The sequence below is a fragment of the Panicum virgatum genome, chromosome 9K, assembly GCF_016808335.1.
Source record: "Panicum virgatum strain AP13 chromosome 9K, P.virgatum_v5, whole genome shotgun sequence".
Lineage (NCBI taxonomy): Eukaryota > Viridiplantae > Streptophyta > Magnoliopsida > Poales > Poaceae > Panicum > Panicum virgatum.
The window spans coordinates 12,256,483-12,277,942 of NC_053144.1; the positions used below are offsets into that span (position 1 = coordinate 12,256,483).

The window sequence follows — 21,460 nt, forward strand, 5'->3', positions numbered from 1 at the left end:
AAATCTATTATCAAGAAATATTTCAAATTTAACTAGTGTAGATGTACTTTTCTATAAATTTGATAAAATCAAAGAAATTTATTTAAGATAAACTAAAATGCCAAACATTTTGAGAAGGAGGAGTACCATGTACGGGTTTTTGAAAAATTGCCAAAGGGCAAAATAGGAAAAGACCGGTGGCTTTAACCATTCGGCGCGCTTCCTTTTCCTTAAGCAGTTGGCCATTCCACCCATTTCATGCCATTCCCATCGCCATTGCAGCGCTCACCTTAAGCAGCTTAGCTAGCTAGCCAGCGGATGCCAACCCTCACGTCGGACTCCACTGCGTCCCCGAGGTGGGGCGTCCCCTTCTTCGCCGCCTGCTCGGGCGCGCCGCGCACGCGCCGCCCGCCGCCGTCCTCCGGCGGCACCCAAGGGCACGGCTGCGGGTGGCCGCTGGACCGCGTGGCCGGGTGGGTCGGTGGCGGCATCGCCGCGGTGTTCTTCGCGTCGCTGGAGCGGTGCTCGTGCGTCAACGTGCGCACGCACGACGACGACCTCCTCGACGACGAGCAGAGGGACTCGGAGGCGCCGCTCATGTTCGACGACGGCAACTACGGTAACTACTCCATGGCCGGGGCCGCCGGCGCGGAGAGGAGGAGAGGAGGCAGGAGGAGCGACAAGGGCGGCAAGAGGACTGGTGGCGGCATGTGGTGCTATGGGGAATTTTAGCGTATGGTAATTATTATCTGTTGTTTATTTTTGCTCAAGTTCTTACGTAGTTTCGACTGCCGAGTCGCGCGTTAAGCTACTGAATCCTACTTCAAGTTAGGATTTTTTTTTTGACCTTGTGATGCTATTTCTTACGTTTCCGTTTAAATTAAGAGTATGTATATCAGTATGTGGATGTTTGATTGTATCCAAGTTGATCCAAAATTAATGCATATAATTATGTAAAGTTGGAAACTAATTAAGTTCTCTGTTGCTCCTTTTTCTGTTCTTCAACTGTAAACTGATCTGACTAGTCATCAGTTACACCTAGGGACTATAGTTTCTTCTTTGAGTTTTTGTTTTTTTACCAACGAAAACACCCAATCTCATTCTCATGACATTGCGGATTGTTTTTTCAAAAAAATAGGTGTTTTTTATTTTTGCAAAATCCTTTTGGTTCATGACTGAAAAATCTGAAACTTGGGACGATGCGCGCGACGCCCCTCTCCTACTCTCCGCTGCGTGGCTGCAGTTTTAACTGGAACTTAGTTGATCATACACACTGTTCTATTTATTCGATCGGTATGGGTACAAACTGACGTTTAAAATTAAAAGTGTAGTTTCCGGAAGTTGTGCAGTATATATATTCAAAAGTTTGCTATGGGTTGGGCGTCAGACTATATATATGCATATATTCTATAGTCATGTTCTGCTGGCTGTGGCTGGTGGCTGGTGCTGATGTGCTATGAGAGAAAAGTACTGCTAGCTGACCGGTGGCTAATACTGATTTGGTGTGAGAGAAAAGTTGATTGCTGTGAACATTAGAGCATGTCAAAGACTCAATCATTGTGATTGACGGGGAGCCAATGAGCTGAGTTTTGCCAGCAAGAACAATACTAGATTAATCACAACTTTAGCCCTATATATACAATTTTATATTAAAACTTCGATGATAATGCCAGAAATAGTGTTATTGGGTGGCCTTTTGTATAAAATAATGTAGTACGGTCTTAATCAACTCGGCTCGTAAGGAGCTTTTCTAAAGTAGTGCATATCCATTGATGGTTGCATGTTCTCCTGGTTGAATGGACTTTTTTTTTTGAGGGCCCTGGTTGAATGGACTTAATAATTGCAGGGACAGCATGGACAAATTAAGATCACCTCTTACTTTTCTGTAGTCGATGTTAGCTACAAGGGAAAATTGTATAGGCTTAAGAATTTCCGGACAAGCAATATTTGGCGTACTATTCAAACCTTTTCTACATGCCGGATGCTGCTGGAAGAAAAGTTGCTTCGCTGTCTTAGACACTCTGGGCTCAAAATCGGACAATGGTCGAAAGTGTGTCCATCCATTTGTCTGAGCTGAGGTTCTAGGCTTAGCAGACACCTTATGCACGAAGGGAGATTATTATTCTTAGAAGAATCCTGCATTTGGTGACAAGAAATGAATGACTGTGTGGCATACTGTAAAGTAAGTACACTGCATTATTATGGCCTTGCTTTTTCGGAGAAGATGATGCCTCTACCAAATTGGTAAAATTTTCCAGCCATTTTCTCTTCTTTTTTAGCATGGCATGAATTGTATTGAAATAATAGTTGTGACTGACAATACACAAAAGATCTAGAACTCTAACTAAATTACATAAATGATCTAGACTTATAGAGATTATCTAAATTGTACTAACGTCGATGACTATGCTCACCTTATGACGCCATCGAATTAACACGGGTAAACCAAATAAATCACGGGTGAGATTCAAGCATGAATGCATGATGAAGCACATGCCTGCCCGTTGCTCCTCTGCAGCGACGTCGTCGTCGGGGACGGAGACAGAGAGACAGGAGCTGCCCGTGCTCCTCGAGGCCGCTCCGGGCATCGCCGTGTTGGCTGGGCCTGGGGCGAAGCGAATCGATGCCGCTCACATGGTCATCACTGTCGTGAATCTCAGTGAAGCAACAAGCAATGATCGTTTGACCTCTGTAGCATCAGGACTGAAATACTGAATGCATGAAGCATGTTTGACGGATAACTGATGACAGCGAGTACTATGACACTAACAAGCTGGGCCCTATCCATCTGGGCCCCGGTGGTCGGAATCTGTAGCCCTGGCCCAATGCCAGATTCCGCAGTTTGAGCCTAACAACTTTGATAGCCCAATACTGCACTGCCCCGGAATAAGCCGTTTTTTCTTTTTTATATTTAAAAAATACAAAATTTCAAAAATATATGGCGGCTTCAAGAAATTTCAAAAATGGACCCCTGCCGCCCATGGGGAGGAGGGGCCGACAGGCCCCCTGTCGCCCAGGCAACGGACGACAGAGACCTTTCTATAATTTTTTTCTTCGAACAGGTCCCTGGCGGGGGACGTGGTGCAGGGGGGCCGGTCGCCCCCCAACGGGCGACAGGGGGGCCCACCGGGCGACAGGGCAGGGCGACCGGCCCCCCTGCACCACGTCCCCCGCCAGGGACCTGTTCGAAGAAAAAAAATTACAGAAAGGTCCCTGTCGCCCGTTGCCTGGGCGACAGGGGCCACAGGGGGCATGTCGCTCCCCTGGGCGACAGGAGTCTATTTTTCAAATTTCTTGAAACCGCCATATATTTTTAAAATTTTGTATTTTTTTAAATATAAAAAAGAAAAAATGCCGGAATAAGCGCTTATTATTTTAGCCCGCACCTACAGCGCGAGGGCCCAGAAGAGTTTTTCTGAGGGCATGGGCATATGAGCTGAAATGGCTTGATTGTAAATGGTGCGAACTTACTTAAAAAAATTAATGGTGCAAATGCGTCAAATTCATCCACGTAAGATATCAAAATTAAGAGGGAAATTTCTCAACCACAGATTAAGAAATGAGAGCTAGGATTAAAAAAATAAGTCACTGTGAAATATAAAAAGACAAGATTACCCCCCATCGTCTTATAGAATCGCACAATTTCCCACCATCATCTAATAACCGAAAGGAACAACAAAGATACGAAAGCTTATGTATGAAAACAAAGCAAAGGACACTAAGGAAAGCCCACAGGTTCGAACTAACCAAAAGCCCCAAACCATCTAGATCTGTGCCGCTTGGTTGGCCGGACACCCGTTCCAGTCTCTCCCAAGCAGTGCATTCCCCCTGTCTGAATTAAAACTCATCAGGACACCAGGCCAAAACTGCTCCCATGCTTGCAACCTTGTTCAAATAAAGCTGAATTCGATGGGTATCCAAATCCAATAATCGAATTCCCGAAAGCACCAGCAAGCGGCTTTATCCCCAGATGTTGATGCACCCCATGTTGTCTGTCTCTAATTTGTTGGCTTGGCCACAAGCCCACAATACACTAGTACATTGCATTGCACGACAACCGCTTGGCCCCTAGCCAAAAGGCTAAATCTACGCGACGTAAAGCCATGGATTGCTACTGCTCATGCTCGTGCCTGCAACCAACTCTACAGAGACAGAGTATACGCATGTCGGCATGTACCTTGGAGTGATGACACCTGTGCGTTTTGCATGCTTGGAGCCTTTCTTGTGACAGACAGACTCAGATGGCTGTCTCCATTGCAACTAAAAGCAGCACGCGCCTCCTTCTCTTTTCTTTTCTTTTCTTTTTTTTGCTCAACAACCAACATTATTTTGGCACTTCAAAGTTCAAACAGATGGAGAAGCATAAGTTGGTTTAATTTCAAAATATATAGTTGGACATTGGAATGCACGAGAAGGCTTAGGGTTCATTGAAGGTAGCCGGGTGGCTTTACGAGCAAAACACTGTTTGCTTTGGTGAAACAGACTCATGGCCTGTCGCTACTCGCCGTTGTAAAGCCAGCTAAAGCGGCATAACTGATGAGCGGTCGCCGATAAGAGAGTATGATCAGCGGGTTTGTGGACAGTGCGTGTATGCGTGCAGACTGATTAAAATGTAAAGAGATGCATTGAGGGAGGCATGTTTGATGCACCTGCACCTCTCTCCTTTCGGTGTTCCATCTCTCTAGTGCCACCCACACCCTAGGTGAACTTGTTGCGACAAAATGGCCATGCATGCATGGGGAGCACACGGCTTAGCCAAATGCATGGATGGAGATTTGCAACGTCTTAGGGCATGTTTGCTCTCGTGGTTTTAGGATTGAAATCCCTAAAATTTAGTAAATATAAATCTAAATCCTAAAAATTCCTAGATCAATCATTTCCATCCAAACAGCTCTTGGTGCGAGTAAGATTAGGCATACAGTCACCAGGGTACTATTGCTAGTGCACCTGCTGAGGATAATATTCCCTGAGTTGCTGAGTGATCAGAAATTTGAGATCAGTTTTGTCTTTTCCCCCCTAACCAAGCAACTCTAATAATGATTGGTGACACTCAGACCACTAGCAGTACCGGTTTCTGCAGACGCGCGTTAGATTTTCTTGAGTTCCCATCTGAGGGATCATGCTGTCCAGTAGTTCAGCATAATCTGTTATCCTTTGTTCAAGTTTCTTTATTATGTGTGGCTAAAGGTTCGTCTTTGTATAACCTATGTATATATTGCTTTTGGAGGACTAGGACCGCGAATTAACTTCCTAGTTCACTTTATTCAGTTCTATTTTCCAGACACTCGTCATGGTCTGGCGAGTTAAAAAGACTTGATGTAAAATTCCAGCCCAAGGCTTAATAGAATTAATAGAATGTTCATACCAACAAATTGCAACTTTTTTCGAAAGCCAATCTTGAAAGAACTATGAGGTTAAGCGTGCTTGACCTTGAGCAATTTCGAGATGAGTGACCGAACGGGAAATTCTTTTCGGGTGCGCACGGGTGAGGACAAAGTGTGCAGAAAAGACTTGTGTGTTAGTCTGTGACGGTAGTCTATGTCCTAGTTAAGCTGTCTATGTGGGCCCGGCCTCGGGGAGGCAAGATGTTACACTTGATTGTATGCATTTTCTTGACTTTTGCGCTCTTGTGTCAACACGACGACATGATGATTGATACCCTTTCTTGAAACCCAATGTTTCAGTTTTGAGCCCCAACCTGAGCCAGTTTTGAGCCCCAACCCGAGCCCAACATCGAGCCTGAAACGTAGGCCTAAACCTTGATGGATGCGTTTTGGGTCTTGGATAATAATGGTTGATTTGGAGTTTTTGGCGGGTCGGGTAGCCCATGTTAGGTCTATAATTGGGTCAAGGGTTCATATATGTCCACTGGATTTGTGTGAGAAGTGAGAGAATGGAAGTTGTTGTTCAGGATGCAAACATACATGATAAAGATAGAATGCTAGGATTCTCGATGCTTTCTAATTGTTCAAAATTTGATGAAAGTTTAGAAGTGTCATTTATATTATGTATATACATTGTTTGTGTTTCTATCAAATTGTTTAAGGACTAGCTACTTTAGTTGTCAAAGCTATTTCATCTTATTTCCGTAATTTGATAAGATATAAGCAGGCAAGGGTTTCTTTTAATACCTACGACATACACATTTTTATTGCTTTTGGCCTAACACTTGCAATTCATACGAGTTTTCATATTATCCCTTCTGTGGTCATAGTCATGGTTCTTGTCAAGCTTCTAGCACTGCTTCAAGTGCTCCACCGTGGTATACTTATACCCTTTTAAGGTGTTGTTGCAACACATATAAGTACAACCTCCATTTAGAAAAAAGTGATATTGGGATTGTAATAAGTCAACAATTCAAAACTTTAGTTGCATGTTACTATATTGTATGTTTGGAAAAATGCAAGTGATACAAGTATAGTGAGACCTAGAGTTAGTTGATGGACTACACACTGACCGAATCTACTTTAGTCACATAGCTCAAGATAACACAAGAACAGGGTGATAAAATATCTGACCCTCCTTACTTCGTGATTAAGCTTAAAGGGCCTGTTCGGATGAGCTAAATTGGCTGAGTTGGCTGGGCTGATCAGCACCAGCCGCAGCCCCGTTCGGCAGCTTCGTGGGCGCGATCCTGGTGGAAGCTGCTGCGAGGTTTGGATCGTCGTCCTTAGCCAGTACATGTTTCCAGCTACTACAGTGGTTCCCAGTGGCTACTGTGGCTGGAACAGTATCATCTGGGAATCAGCCCAGCCAGTCCAGTTAATTTAAGCTCATCCGAACGCCGCCAAAATATCCGAGGTTTGGGTCATCTTCCATCGGAATCACCCAGCGAATAAGCATCTCCCTCGCCACCACACCTTACCGAGATTTCCTAATCTTACTACAGCGTAAATGAGCTATTGGTTGTTGCAACATCTGCCATCCTTTTCATCTTATCACAGACGTTAAATCAATAAGGTTTTTCATTATATCATTTCCATTTTGATGATGAAAACCATATTTTATTTCTTATACTATTGTTAGGTGAAACGTTTGGGAATCCCCCTTCAAATTAGTTAATCCCTGAGACCTAAACTTAAAGGTTTTGAACAACATCAATTGCACACCGTATGTACAGTTGCACCTTGCTAATGCTACTTTTTACTAGGTTTTTTACCATGCAAAAATCTACGTAATTGTTCACAATTCCATCATATTGCATCGCATCACGGGTGCTTTCAATATCCCTGGTACAATAATTTCTTGCGAATCTATAAAAGCACACATCATCAGCAACCACTATATATAATATTAAACCTACTATGTCTACATCATCTCAATGCAACGTACAAACAAAATACCAGAAACACCCCTTCTTAATCCCGCTATAAATACCGCAGCCGTTCACTTCTTCCCTCCCTTTTCCCTCGCTCTCCTCTCTTCCTCCTCTGATTAGCATAATCCCTCCCCTCATGGCCTTCTCAGATCATTACTGCATCGACACGGATGGCTTCTGGGCGATGTCCCCGCCGCAGCTCGGGTTCGGACCCGAGCCCACAGCGAGCCCATTATTATTCCCGACCGAAACCCCGGCGGCGGCGTCCTCGCCCGAGGTGGAGGCCGCCGGTGACGCCGCGGCGGCGGGGTGCGCCGACGAGCGGCGGGTCCGGCGCAGGATCTCGAACCGGGAGTCCGCGCGGCGGTCCCGCGCGCGGAAGCAGCGCCGCCTCGACGAGCTCCGGGCCAGCGCGGCGGCCCTGGAGCGCAGGAGGCGCGAGCTCGCGGCGCGCGCGCAGGCCGCGCGCGGCCGCCTGGCCCTTGCCCGGCTCGCCAACGCCGGGCTGCGCGCCGAGGCCGCCGCGCTGTCGCTCCGGCTCTCGGCCGCCCGCCGCGCGCTCGCGCTCGGCTGGCTGTACAACGCGGCGGCCGCCGCCGGAGGCGGCGGCGCCTGCAGCCTCGGGTTCGCGGACATCGAGCAGACGATCGCCTCGCTGATCGCGTAGCGCGCGATCGAGGAACCAATGCGCGCGGCCGCGCTGCGCTCATGTAACATGCTGCGAGAGCGTGCACGAGCTGCCGAGCAAGCTAAGGCCAACCTTGTTCGACTGGAGAACGCTGAACGAAATGCAGTGGACGTAGACCACCCTCTAGTCATGTACACTAGTTACATAGCATTGCTATCATAAATGATAAATCTTTGGCGAAAAGATGAATTGAAAGATTGTTGGGGAACTCTAATAGCGTGTTTGGTAAAAACAGCCGGGGTCAATGTGTGCTACGTAATTTCGTTGTCAGTAAGATAAAAAAAAGGTTTACTTTTCCCTGTAAATTGGGTTTATCCTAAATCAAACTTATTTACCCAATGCGAAAGTGGTTATAGCCCAGTGGTTATAGTGGTTATAAGAGCCTGGGTAGTAGTACCTCAGATCCTGGGTTCGACTCCTTGTGATAGGCGATGTTCCCGTCGACCGCGAGACGCCTGCGGTGACTTCATTAATCTCGAGTATTTGCCGGCTCGGTCTTCAAAAATATCATATTACCCAACATATATGCACTATCAAAATATATTTCACGATGGATCCAATGTAACAAATTTGGTACCGTAGATCAGTGTTTAAGTTACCGACCGGTCCGGCCAAACCGGCGGGGTCCGGTACCGGTATACCGGACCGGTTTGGCCGGAAACCGGTCCAAACCGGTCGAAGTCAAATTTGAATTTAAAATCCTCTGTGTAAACGGTTCGTACCGGTATACCGGTCGGTTTGACCGGTTTACCGGTCGGTTTGATTGGTAACCGACCAAATTCAATTTTTTTTCCTTTTTTGGTTTAAATTCAAATGCCCGCAAAGTATACTAAATAAATGTTTGTATAACATGTTTTAGTCTAAATGAACCCTCCAATTCTTTTTTTGTACTACTTTTACATTGTATACTTTTGTATGCACGCTTTTTTTTGTTTAACTTCAAATCCCCGCAAACTATACTAAATAAATGAATTTTTGAGAAAATTTGATACCATTAGATTCGTCGCACCTTGAAGTATTTTTAGGAATTTTTTGAGAATTTTTCATTTTTTGAATTTAAATTTGAATTTTGAATTTGGGCCGGTTTGGTACCGGTCCAAACCGGAACCGGGCCGTACCGGTTTGATCGGTAACCGGTCAAACCGGACCGGTTCCCACCGGTTTGGTGAACCCTGCCGTAGATATTGTTATTTCTACAAATTTGGTCAAAGTTAGTTTGATTTAGGACAAATCTAACATGATATAAATCTAATATGATATGTTAAAAATAGAGGAGTATATGTTTCGACGATTTGATTACCATTCCAAGAGAATTGACGGTCACTAACTTTTTATTTGAGATTATACAGTGCAACTCAGACACTCACAAGGCAAGCACACTCACATCTCTATGAACACACGTATACAAACTCTACTTTATGAGCATCTTCGAAGACTGAGTCGACAAATCTTTAAAATTGACAAAGTCACCATAGACGTCTCGCTGTCGATGAAAACATCGTCTACCATTGAATATACAACACCGTTAAATTTCAGAATATTCGCACTAGGTCATCATGAGCCCATGCACGCACGTCGCTGTTCGGTGTGGGCTGGTTAATTTGGGCAGATAGGAGCCGTAATGCGCCCATCGTCACCAAAGCCGCTCTTCCTTTGGGCGTTAAGATCGTTTTCGCGCGGGATTAGCCGTTCATTCCGTGAGGGGCCCGTCGCCGTCCGTCCCGTCGCCACGCCGAAATTAAAAGCGGGGCCGGCGGCGGGCTCGGATTCGGTGATGGACCCGAATCAATTTTCGCCTTTGAAACTGATTTGGGTCCACCGATCAAGCGGCATGCCTAGCCCACAAAGCTGCACCCCATCGTTGATGATTGACTCGTCAAATTGGCCCTACTGACAAGTCGGCGGCGGCCGGAGAGCGGAGAATCGCCATCACCAGCCCATTTGCGAACGGATCATAGATCGGTTGGTTAGGTCTCTTGTGGTGGAACCTACCCACTCGGGTTCAAGTCTTCGACTTTGCACTGGTGCTCGCATTTTTCTGAATTTATTCCAAAATTTTCTATCGTTAGGCATTAAGTGGTAAGCGACGTTCCCGTCAACAACGAGGCGCCAATGGTGACTTCGGGAATCTCTAGATCTGCCGATCCAGTCCTTCGGAGGTGCTCATAGGAATAGAGTTTACGTGCGTGTATTCATAGAGGTGAGTGTGCGTGCGTGTTGTGAGCGTCTGCATTATAGTGTACTAAAAAAACAGCCCATTTGCCGTCCCCCCCTCCTTTTGAGCGTCATTGGTTGCCTTGCTTCTCAACTTGTGATGTACAAAAAAAAAGTTGGTTCTGAACTCTGAGCCCTCTAAAAATTCATATGGTTGCGGCAGAAACTGAACTCTCTAAAAAAAGTTAGTTGCTTTAGAAGGTAAAAAGAAAACTCTAATTTAGCAACGATGCTTTATTCTCCATCAGTCACCATACGCACGCTCTACATCAAGACTAACAGTCACCATACGCGCACCCTACATCAAGACTAAAGTTCCTAGCATACGGACCGTGTCCAAACGATCGAATTTGCCCTCCACGTTTACCATTGGTCTTTCCCTCCCTTTTTTTGTGCGTGCCACCATTGCTTTGAAAAGCACGATTGTTGCTAGCTGATGATGGCTTGTAGCCACTGGACGACCATGTCCGCAGAAAAGTAAAGAACAAAAATATCCACCAGTTCCCATTTCATTCGGTGAAAATACATATTTTCATACATTTAGTCACCAAAAAAGTTTTTTTGCTTTTTATTTCGTGATTTTCCCTATTTTACAGAATAAATATTCAGTTCTCTGTTTTTTTAAAAAAAAATATGCACGGCCTATTTTCTTGAAATGGATGAATTGGATCCCCCCCACACACACTATTTCGAATATCGGCAGCGTTGTACTCCCTCCATTACAAATTATAGGTCGTTTGAATTTTTTAATCATAAGTTTGATCTTATTCAAAAATTTGTGTAAAATATCACTTTTTTTGTTGTTGCATGCTTTATCAATACAAGTTCTTTAAAAATGGCTTAAATTTGAATATGTTTGTATAATTTTTTGAATAATACGAGTGATCAAATTTGAGGTTAAAAAAGTCAAACAACCTAAAATTTGAAATGAAGGGAGTATTTTTTTAATTTTCATTTTCACTAATAGTATTGAAAATGAAAAAATGATAGCATGGGCCGATTCCGGTCGCTGTGACAGACAAGGGCAAACCTGCCTGAGCTCTACGGAGTAGCTGCCTAGCTGTTACTCCCTTCGTTCTAAATTATATGTCGTTTGACTTTTTCAACCTCAAATTTGACCACTTGTTTTATTCAAAAATTTATGCAAAACATCACTTTTTGTTGTAGATTGCTTTATCAATACAAGTTCTTCAAGAGTGACTTAAATTTGACTATGTTTGTACAAATTTTTTAAATAAGACGAATGGTCAAACTTGATGTCAAAAAAACTCAAACGACCTATAATTTAGAACGGAAGGAGTACCAGCAACCAAGCAAGCACCATTTCTTGATTTCAATGGAGGGGCATTTCTATAGATGAAAGTTGATTCCCACGGCGGACAGCTAGACTGTCCACGATAGCAAAATAAATTTACTATGTTCCATCTTGTTTCTACGGCGTGGATTCCTCGTTCGTGCATGCCTGTTTGATCTCTGGTCTCCTCTTTCACACGATGCAACCTCCGCGAAACTTCTTGACCGTCTGACTTTCCTGCCGCCGCATCCTTCTTGACTGCTTACCTGCCTGGAGCTCGACGCATGGTCTTCTTTTCACACCTTGTGTGGTGAAATCACCCTTTACTGTTTACCGCTGCTTCCACGAAACTTCCTACTGCCGATGCGTACCTCCGCTTCCAACAACGCGTAGGTCCATCAGTAGGCCGATCTCCTCCGCCGCTGCCTTCCCAGTCGATCTCCGCCGCCGCTCTGGTGCTGTCCTCGCCGATCCACCGTCTATCCTCGTGCCGTGGTGCCGCTGCCCCTCACTAGCCGCTACTCCTTGCCCACAGCCGGTATGTCTGGCGGAGCGCGAGGCCGCCCAGCTTCGCCGCTCCCCGCCCGCGATGGGTCTGGCCAGGCGAGCGCGCGCGTCCGGCCCCGGCTTCGCTACTCCTCCCTCCGAAGCCCATCTCCGCGGATCGGCGCCGCCGCCTGCCCTGCGCCCCGACTCCTCCGCAGCATCCCAGCCGCCGCTCTACTGCAAGCCGTCCTTCTCAGCCCGCATCAAATCCTTCACACGCAACGACTTTGCCCCCAAGATCTGGATCTGCTCGCTTTGTTTCTTCTCGAACCACTTCCGAGTTCCAACATCCCCGCCGAGGTCTTCCTCCAGCGCTCCACCGTTGATAGCATCCTTGGTGGCGTCGCGGCTCCGACGCCCCCAAAGCCACTGTGGAAGGCCGTCGCGCTCCTCCCCCAACGAGCTGCGCAACTACAACTGGTATGTCCCTTCTGCATACTTCCCATCCCCGATCAGCAGCCTCTCCTTGCTACCAGTGAATGGATCCGCTCATTCTTCCTCTAATCAGGGTTCAATTCAAGGTCCAAGTTCAGATCTTTTGTGTTCCGTCCCCAACACACAAATGGACATGTCAACAGGAACAACGACGTTGCCGGAAGGGGTCTGGATTGAGCTCCCTTGATGCAATTACTCTCATCCTTCATGCAGTTTCACTTGATGACGATGGAGCCAAGGAAGCAACATCCGAGCATCAGTCATTTGCCAAATTCATCGCAGTAAGGTAATTAACTATCCAATTAGTCTTTGGATATGATGTACTTCTATTAAGCATGTGTGAATCTATTAGTTCCTCATTCCAGCACCTGTTTGTGTCGTTCTAATGTTGGCTGCTGTATAGCATAGAAATTGTTTTTCATTTGCAGGAAAAAAAACATGCTTGATTACTCTTTTTTCTAGAGTGGTTGTTTTTTTTGCTGTGTAGCATAAAAATGTTGTTTTTTATGATGCATTCTGTTCCCTCTCTCTCTCTTACCATGAATATACATAGGTGCTTCCACAATTGAGATGGAGTACACGCCTGGATGGATTGTTTGAGCAATGCAGCAAGCACAACATTCTGAGGGCCAAGGTCTTGCTCAGGTTGTCATCCGGAAAGCAGGCCTCCGGCACTGGCACTGTAACCATCGATGCACCCACCCCCGAAGAAATATGAGATCAATTTATTTAGTTTATATAAGCTCATTTATCTAGAGAAAATGGATCTGGGCAGCCAAAGATTTTTTTCCATTGATTGTCATATATCAAGTTAGACTTCCTAATATTTATTTTTCCCCTGCAGTTTGTTCAGTGCAAACTCCAGGTATTAAAAAAATGAATATGTGAATTCTACCACAGAGGAAAGAGGTTTGGGTTCTCTCATATTTATCATATGAGATTTGCGCTAGATTTCACTTTTGGGGTAAAATTCTCACTTGATCTGGGTTGTTCATGTATTCAGTTTGTGCATCAATTACTAGCTACAGAAAAAGGAGTGGTTCTATTCTTTTAAGCCTCTATATTATCCTAGATATGGAAGATTCATATTATCCATGACCTTCTTTACTGAAAATTTGACTGGTAGGCCTTATTCTTTGTTCATATATAACTTATATCAACAGAAACAGATACATTCTTGAGCTCCATTTTACTTAGGCTACCATTACTATGTTATCTTCAAATTTGTAGAGTGGTCATTCTACCTACTAACCCAAATAATATAACCCTTCTATACTTCTTATCATTTAGACTCTAAATATATGCTATATCTGGCCAATTGAAACAACAAAATTAAACAAGTGCGGCTGATGAGGTATTTTTAGCATCAGTAATTGTAAACCAATCTCAACCTGCAGCCCTTGAACTAGATGCTCCTATAATAGGCTTTGCATTAGCTTTATCACTTCAGCTATCATTCAATATTATCTTTAAAAAACCACTCCATTTCATGATAGCTTTCTTTATAGCCACAGCCATCACAATCCTTTGGAAGAGACTGATACATCTTTTCTTTGTCTGCAAGACTGCAACAGTGTCAAACTCCCACGGTCCCACCTATACCAGCCTGGATAAAAGGTGTTATTGCATATATGGATTCACTCCTGCCTCCTCGCTTACACCCACTTGGATATGCAAAACCCTTACCAGAAACATAAAACTCTGCATCCAATCAGGCACAGTCACTTGGGCAGTCACATTTATCATTTGCTTCCCAAAAACAGAGACAAGTATGCTTTTTATATCAGATAATTCTTCCTGCACTGCTGACAGTAGCTAATATAATGGAGGCAGCATGGTTCACGTTTGAACCTTCTTTTATATTAGTATGGAAGAAAATTGCCAACTGCTTTAGGAACATTTGACGCCTAAACTTTGAAGTGGAACAAAAAAATGTTTGCCTATGCTTGTATGTCAAGAAAAGCCATTTATTGATGCATTTACATACCCTACAATTTATACTTAGTTATACTAATCTTGCAGAAATATGAAGCCATGTTGGGAGTCAAATATGACATCTATTATTGTCAAAGCCTATAGATATATGTAGCTTGAATGGCGAGTTATGCAGTTGTGGAGCACTTATCATTTTGCTAAGAATCAAGTGTTCTTCAAAAGTCTAGCAGTGTGCTGTATTGAACCCGCCTAGCCTTCAATTATGTGAAGGCTATCGCCAATGAACACCTCCCTTATGCTGTAACCACTAATATGCTTACTTCTCTCAAATTAGGGGCTGCTTTAAGATGTCTACGGCAATGACATGTTTACTATATAAACCATTTATTGTTACCATGAGCCCGTTAAAGTCTTTATTTGTCTCTGATATTTGTAAAGCGTTCTCCACTTTTCTTACTGAAAATGCTAAGAACTTTTGCTTGAGTTTTGATCATCATTCCTGTGCTTCCACATTCTTACAGCATATTTGCTTAGTTTTCTTTACAAAGCCAGCTCAGAGAACCAGCGTTTCATACAAAAAATGAAATCCCATTTACTCCCATAACATAGCCAAAATTCTGAATGTATTAAAACAATAAGTGAATTCAGATGGTTAATGAGCGCGCGCGATAGCGCGTGTCATACACTAGTAGACAAGGGAAAACGGCGCTGCGCTCCGGCCATCCTAGTCGCGGAGACGAGTCACGACTCGCGACTGCTTGCCGGTCCAGTCCAGTCCATTCAGCTCAGCTTCAAACGAATTTTAAAAGTTTAAGTGCCGCCAAAAGGTTAAGACTTGCGACTCTCTCACATTCTCTTGTTAGGACTTGGCGGAATGGAGTAGTTAGCAGTTTGTTCAGATTTTACCATAGAGTCTAAGTATATTTATAGTCTTTTATTTATAGTTTTTTTACTGATGTGGCACTCTAATTATTGAAGAGAGAAGGAAAAACAAGATTTGATTTCTAGATAAAACTTCAAGTCTACGCGTATTTCAATACCCAAAAAACCATAAAGACTTGCATTGTGGAGGGGGCATGGAGTCCATGGATCTTGTGATGGAAGAAAAACAATAAATAATTTTATGTATAGAAACTACTATTAGGCCGTGTTTAGTTCCAACACAAAAAAAATTTACGATGGAATCTTGCTAATTTGAAGTACTAAATGAAGTCTATTTACAAAACTTTTTGCACATATGGGTTGTAAATCGCGAGACGAATCTAATGATACTAATTAATCTATGATTAATCTATAATTAGCGAATGATTACTGTAGTATTACTGTTGCAAATCATGGATTAAGTATGCTCATTAGATTCGTCTCGCGATTTACAGCCCATCCATGCAAAAACTTTTATAAATAGACTTTATTTAGTACTCCATGCATGTGTCAAAACATTCGATGTGACATTTTTTTGCGTTTACGGGATTTACGGATAAAGATCTAAACAGGGCCTTACACACTTTGCATTGGGAAGTATAGTTTCTTGTGATGGAACTTTTGAGGTTTAAGACTCTACGAGTGGAGTCTGCATTGGGACTGCTGTTAGCACAAGAGCACTCCGTCGTTTCAATTCCAAAGCTTGCCAGATACTCTGTTCGCTGCATACAACTAACATTATTTTTCTCTCACACCAAACTAGCACCAGCCAGCAGAATTTTTCTCTCACAACAAATCAGCACCAGCCACAGCAGAGCGAACAGAGTGACTATCGGCATTTTTTTGCGAGGAAAAGATTTTTTCATTAAGCATGATTAGGTCACATTACAATCTTGCAGCACAACATGTTCAATACAACTGGGAACATTTCCTAACCAAACAGGCGAGTTGTAAACACTTCTAGCATGTTGTGCCAATTCATGTGCTATTCTATTTTGCTCTCTAGTGATTTTGACAAGACAAACATTTTCCAACATTGTCATAATCATTTTGACATCTTGTACCAAACTTGCATGAATTGAACGATCAATCCGTTGGTTACCAAGAGCAGCCTGACAACTAGAGCAATCAGATTTCATAATCATCAGACCATTGCACCAATGATGGGCCAACAATAAGCCTTCCCTGACTATCGGCATTTTGAAAGAAAGTCTTTCAGTTTCACCGGACACAATCTACAATCCTATGCGGCGATGCGACCAATCTCCGGGCCGCTCTGACCTTGTCACCCCCATTGAGCTGTGTGTCCATCCATCTATCATCGTCGACGGCTCCTCGGGACTTCCAGCTACTGACAATAAATTTCACCGGCAGAAAGTCCGCCATGAGCGCAAGGTAGCCAAGGAAGCAAGCATTGAGCATAGCAGGGGAGGCCGGCTGCCAACGGTGCCACTCACAGCTCACAAAGTTCACAGGCTTCATGGCCTCCATCTCACAAAGGACACCGGCCGGCAGCGCTATCATTAGCAAGAGCTAAAATGGAGCAGAGGCATAGCCATGGAGAGCCTTTGTCCTGCGCCGGTGCGCCATGCCTGTGCTGCTGTGCAAGAAAAAGCAGGGGGGCCGTGGTGGTGCTAGGCTGCTAGCATAGCACCGCTGCCTGTTCCCTTGCGCTGTCCCTCTGAAGAGGGGCACTGTGGTGAGGAGAGATTTGGGGGACCTGGTTGTGGCTTCACCAACACCGACTGTTCATTGGGCGTGCAGAAAAGCCGGCCGGGGCGTGCGAGTGCTACTGCTACACTGTTAATTGGGCTGCGAACAAACTTTTAGCAGGTAGTAACAGCAGCAGCATGGCCCCTCCTCGGGCTAATCCCGGTGTTGAGCCGGGTTTGAATCTCTTGGACGCGTCAAAAGTTCATCAGGAACAGCAGTATGATCAGGTTTTTTGTGCATTTTTGACAGGCCGAAAAAAGCCTGGTGACTTGCACTGATTCTGTATCGACCTGCCAGGAGGCTGCAGCCCTGCCCTGCCATGCCAACCTGTGGGTGTTTCGTTGGAGCTTTGTGGTTGCCGTTTACCGGTGCCTGTCTGTCTCTCTAGCCCTGGGTATTGTCTGGGTTTTCTGAATCCTGATGCGTCTTCAGAAGTTCAGATGGCATCTAATGTTGCACAGTTGACTCGTTTACTATTTGAAGCAGCCATATAACTGCAAGACTTTATTGGTCGTGCTCCAGTCTCTCCTTCCATCATGCTTCTACTGGGCGTCTACCATCAGTTTCCACCATAGTATGTTAACTGAAATCTTTTCACCAGTGTTCATAGACAATCTACGATTAAAAAAAAGTCCGATTTACACCCTCCAACTATCGCAAAAGTTCGATTTTCAACCTTCAACTACGAAATCGGACAACATAGGTCATCCAACTGTCAAAACCGGACAAATTTGACCCCCTGGGGTGGTTTTGAAGGTGGTTTTCTATTTTGTAAGAATTAAAAATATTCAACTTTACACTAAAAAATTTATAAGTAATTCATTTTAAGTCAAAAAATTATTAAATGGGTACTAAAAGTTTTCTAAAAATGTAACATATTTATTGTCACATGACTTATGAGCTATTCAGATCTAATTTTTTTATGTTCATAATATTTGGTTGCTTGCAGTTATGCCTATTATTTTTAATAACTAAGATTCAAATGGAGCAATAATAGATATGTTACACTTTTAGAAAAATTTTGGTACTAATTTCATATTTTTCTGATTTAAAGTGAATTAGTTTTGATTTTTTAGATCTAATTAGATTTATTTAATTTTTTTAGAAAATGCAAAACTACCTTCAAAACCACCCTAAGGGTCAAATTTTCCCTTTTTTGACAGTTAGATGGCCTATATTGTTCGGTTTCATAGTTGATGGTTAAAAATCAGACTTTTTGCGATAGTTCGAGGTGAAAATTGGACTTTTCCCTTAAAAAAAGTGTATACAACTTCTGGGAAAATATAAGTCCAAAACTTTTTAAATCTTCAGTCACAAAAACAGTGCTCGTTTCTACGTCTCTGAACGTTTGTGACTAAACACTACCCGATTCTTATCATTCCTTTCGTAGTATCAAGGCGTTGACATACATTTCTTCTAAAAAAAGGCACTGGAATCATGTTAATAATGTAGTACTGTCTTGTTGACCACAATCTGGCATTCTCTATAAGACTTTCTTGAGCTCTTCTGCTCTCGAATTTTCACCCTGCTTGTGTAAAAGAAAAGTTTCTACCACGGTCAGACAGGCGGTGAAAACCTCGCACATTTTCCCGGCAGCCAACAATGCTATCCACTGCGACGCATCAGGCTGCAGAGCCGGAGGCGAGACCGTTCTCTTCTCTGACTCTTCTCTTCTCCCTCCCTCCCTCCACGCGCGGTCGCAGCACACACTCTCCACCGTCTCGGACACTCTCCCACCTCCCACTCACTCCCCTCCCACTACCCAACAACCACCACGGGGACCCCCGAGCTCGCACCACGCCACCGCCTCCCCCCAAGATATGAGAATACTATGATCCCCTCCCACTGCCTTTGCCGTCACATGCGCACAAGAACCCGCGCCCAGCCAAGCCGCCGCCGCTTCCATGAGCTCTGCCGTCACTTCATCGCGACGAGCAGCAGCGGCGCCCGCGGTGCCTTCCTGAACCGCCGGTGATCCGCGACCCATCGCGCATTGCGCCGAGAAAAAGCGGGAGGAGGCGATGGCCGCCGCGAGAAGGCTCTCGGAGCTGCTGCAGGAGCAGCAGGAGCCCTTCCTCGTCGAGGCCGCCAAGGCAAGGCGGCCCCGGCGTGGCCGTGGCGGAGGCGGCGGAGGTGAAGGAGGAGGGCCGGGCTGCTGCCCCGCCGCCGCGTGCCGGCGGCTGCTCAGGCTGTGCAACCACGGGTTCAAGAAGCGGAAGAGCGGCGCCGCGGGCGTCGGGAGCGGCGGCCTGCGGTCCGCTCTGAGCAAGGTGCTGTGCGGCCGGGCCATGCGCCGGGTGCTGCGCTGGGAGGATCTCGGCGCCGGCTGCTTCACAGGGGCGGGCGCCGGCTGCGGCCGCGAGTTCCGCCGCCTGCGCCGCTCTCTCGGGGACAGCGGCGAGTGCGACCCTCGCGCCATGGTGTTCGCCGCGGATGACGCGGAGGAGGAGGAGCGGATGGGGTGGAAGGCCGACATGGACGTGGACTCGTCGCGGCAGCTCAGCCCGGTCTCCGTCCTCGATCTGCACTCCGACGACGACGAGGAGTCGCCGGTGCATTCTCACTGTAAGCTCTCTCACTCACATCTACTGCCATTCCGATTGATTCAGTTTCCACTTCGCAGCTGTGCTACAAGTTTTTACCATGACTATGCTCACCACGGCCCATTACCACATTGTGCTATCTTTCTTTTTTACCCCGGCATGCTTGTTATCATTTCAAGATTCTTTTTCTTTAGTTTCTTACTTTCTTGTCTGCAAATGTTCCTTGTCTTCTTATTATAGGCCAAAACTTTTGTCTTTATACATCATTGGATGTGTCTTCTTCTGTATCCTCAGTAATGGCAGAAGCTGAATAATGCAGATTATCTTTTTTTCAAAAAAAAAGAATAATGCAGATTAGCATGTGAAAAAGCATGATGTTAATCTCTTTCCTCTGTTCCCGCGACAGGGGAGGACGAGAAGCCATCGACCTCCGGGAGCTCGCCACCCTCCGAATCTTTCCTGGGTCCGGCGTCCCCATGCTTCAGCTTCAGCTGCAACCTCCACGACAAGTTCTGCGAGATGGAGGTGGACGAACCCGAGGAGGAGACGGACAGGGCCGGCAGGTCCATAGAGGAGCAGATCTCGTCGTGGGAGAAGATCGCGGGGGACATCTCGAGGATCCCCGCGATGATGGAGCTGGACCTGTCGCGGTCCGTGCGGCAATGGCGGGAGACGGAGCCGGAGGTGAGGGAGATCGGCGCCAGGATAGAGACACTCATCTTCGAGGACATCAGGAGCGAGACCGTCTGCGACATGCTCGCCTCGCATTGTACATTGGCAGCAGCAGCAACACCTTGTTGATCGGAGAGGAAGAGACCGGGGAGGGTTTGTCAAAATTTAGTAGAGGATGTGTACAATTTGAGGCTGGCTTGATGTGGAATTCTTTTTCCCCAGACTCCAAAGCCTTGGACTGGCGGTCTCTTTCCTGCATTGGGTTCCATGCTGTTTATAATTTTGCAAATATGATATTGGTTGCAAAAGGACAAGCTTTAATCTTTTGTTAACACAGCAGCAGGTGAAGCCCGGGACTAAACATGCCAATGTGTGGATTTTTATGCTGGAAAAGCAGCTGTCTGAAAGTTCAAAGCAGCAAAAGTGCCTGTTAGGACTTTAGGCCTACGGCCCTGTTTAGATTTTTACCTGTAAACCCCGAAAATGCAAAAAAACATCACATCGAATATTTTAACACATGCATGGAGTACTAAATGAGTTTACTTAATTCATGATTTGCAACAGTGATGCTACCGTAACCATATGCTAATTATGGATTAATTAGCATCATTAGATTCGTCTCGCGATTTACAACCCATCTGTGCAAAAAGTTTTGTAATAGATTTCATTTAGTACTTCAAATTAGCAAAATTTCGTCGCAAAAAAACTTTGCGCTCTATCTAAACACGGCCTAAGTAAGAAAGTGAGACTAGCTAGCCAGGTTTGTTCATGAGCCGTGCTGCTGACATTATAAAAAAATTCAGCAGCAAACAAACCATTTCTCCAGGTTAACACAGCCGCATCTGGCAAATCTGCTGTGACCCCCCCCCAAGTCAAAGCTCAGAAGAGGTGAAGGCTGGTCGTATAAAGAAAAGCATGGCCTTTTTGTTAAGTGATGGGGTCTGCCCATCTTGTTATAATAGCAATGGAAGCACACATGACACACCACACACCGCATTTGGAATCTGAGCACAAGTGCGTTGAGAGATGAGAAGTGGGGGTGGCTTCCTCCAGTTCCAAATGGAAGGGGTGAGGGGGTCTGGCCATTGCCCCCTGCTGTCCTTTGCATAGAGGACAAGCATCATGTGTGGTATCGGATATTCGGATGCCCCCTGCCGCCTACGTTGGTGTGCAAGTTGATCTTCATTAACTTGGCAGTCAAA

The 21,460-nt window shown here is 45.2% G+C and overlaps 4 protein-coding genes and 1 long non-coding RNA gene across 6 annotated transcripts; all 5 read left to right on the forward strand.

The window, feature by feature from the left end:
- The first annotated feature begins 229 nt into the window (after window positions 1-229).
- On the forward strand, window positions 230-957 carry LOC120648356. The gene has a single exon (XM_039925121.1). The coding sequence runs from the start codon at window positions 298-300 to the stop codon at window positions 709-711; it is 414 nt and encodes a 137-aa protein (XP_039781055.1). The 5' UTR covers window positions 230-297; the 3' UTR covers window positions 712-957.
- Window positions 958-7,295: 6,338 nt separating this feature from the next.
- On the forward strand, window positions 7,296-8,277 carry LOC120648357 (basic leucine zipper 1-like). The gene has a single exon (XM_039925122.1). The coding sequence runs from the start codon at window positions 7,434-7,436 to the stop codon at window positions 7,962-7,964; it is 531 nt and encodes a 176-aa protein (XP_039781056.1). The 5' UTR covers window positions 7,296-7,433; the 3' UTR covers window positions 7,965-8,277.
- A 3,741-nt stretch (window positions 8,278-12,018) lies between these two features.
- LOC120648358 lies at window positions 12,019-13,147 on the forward strand. Of its 2 annotated transcripts, none has more exons than XM_039925123.1 (3): window positions 12,019-12,459; window positions 12,561-12,760; window positions 13,028-13,147. In XM_039925123.1, the coding sequence occupies exons 1-3, from the start codon at window positions 12,034-12,036 to the stop codon at window positions 13,041-13,043; spliced, it is 642 nt and encodes a 213-aa protein (XP_039781057.1). In that variant the 5' UTR covers window positions 12,019-12,033; the 3' UTR covers window positions 13,044-13,147. The 2 variants fall into 2 exon arrangements, with proteins under 2 accessions (XP_039781057.1, XP_039781058.1); XM_039925124.1 differs by having other exon boundaries at window positions 12,068-12,459; window positions 12,548-12,760.
- A 73-nt stretch (window positions 13,148-13,220) lies between these two features.
- LOC120648359 lies at window positions 13,221-14,713 on the forward strand. The gene is made up of 2 exons (XR_005664929.1): window positions 13,221-13,438; window positions 14,497-14,713. It is a non-coding gene; the product is annotated as an uncharacterized LOC120648359 (long non-coding RNA).
- A 4,351-nt stretch (window positions 14,714-19,064) lies between these two features.
- Window positions 19,065-20,619, forward strand: LOC120648360. The gene is made up of 2 exons (XM_039925125.1): window positions 19,065-19,608; window positions 19,993-20,619. Exons 1-2 carry the CDS (start codon window positions 19,065-19,067, stop codon window positions 20,385-20,387), a joined length of 939 nt encoding a protein of 312 aa, XP_039781059.1. The 3' UTR covers window positions 20,388-20,619.
- The last annotated feature ends 841 nt before the right edge of the window (window positions 20,620-21,460 follow it).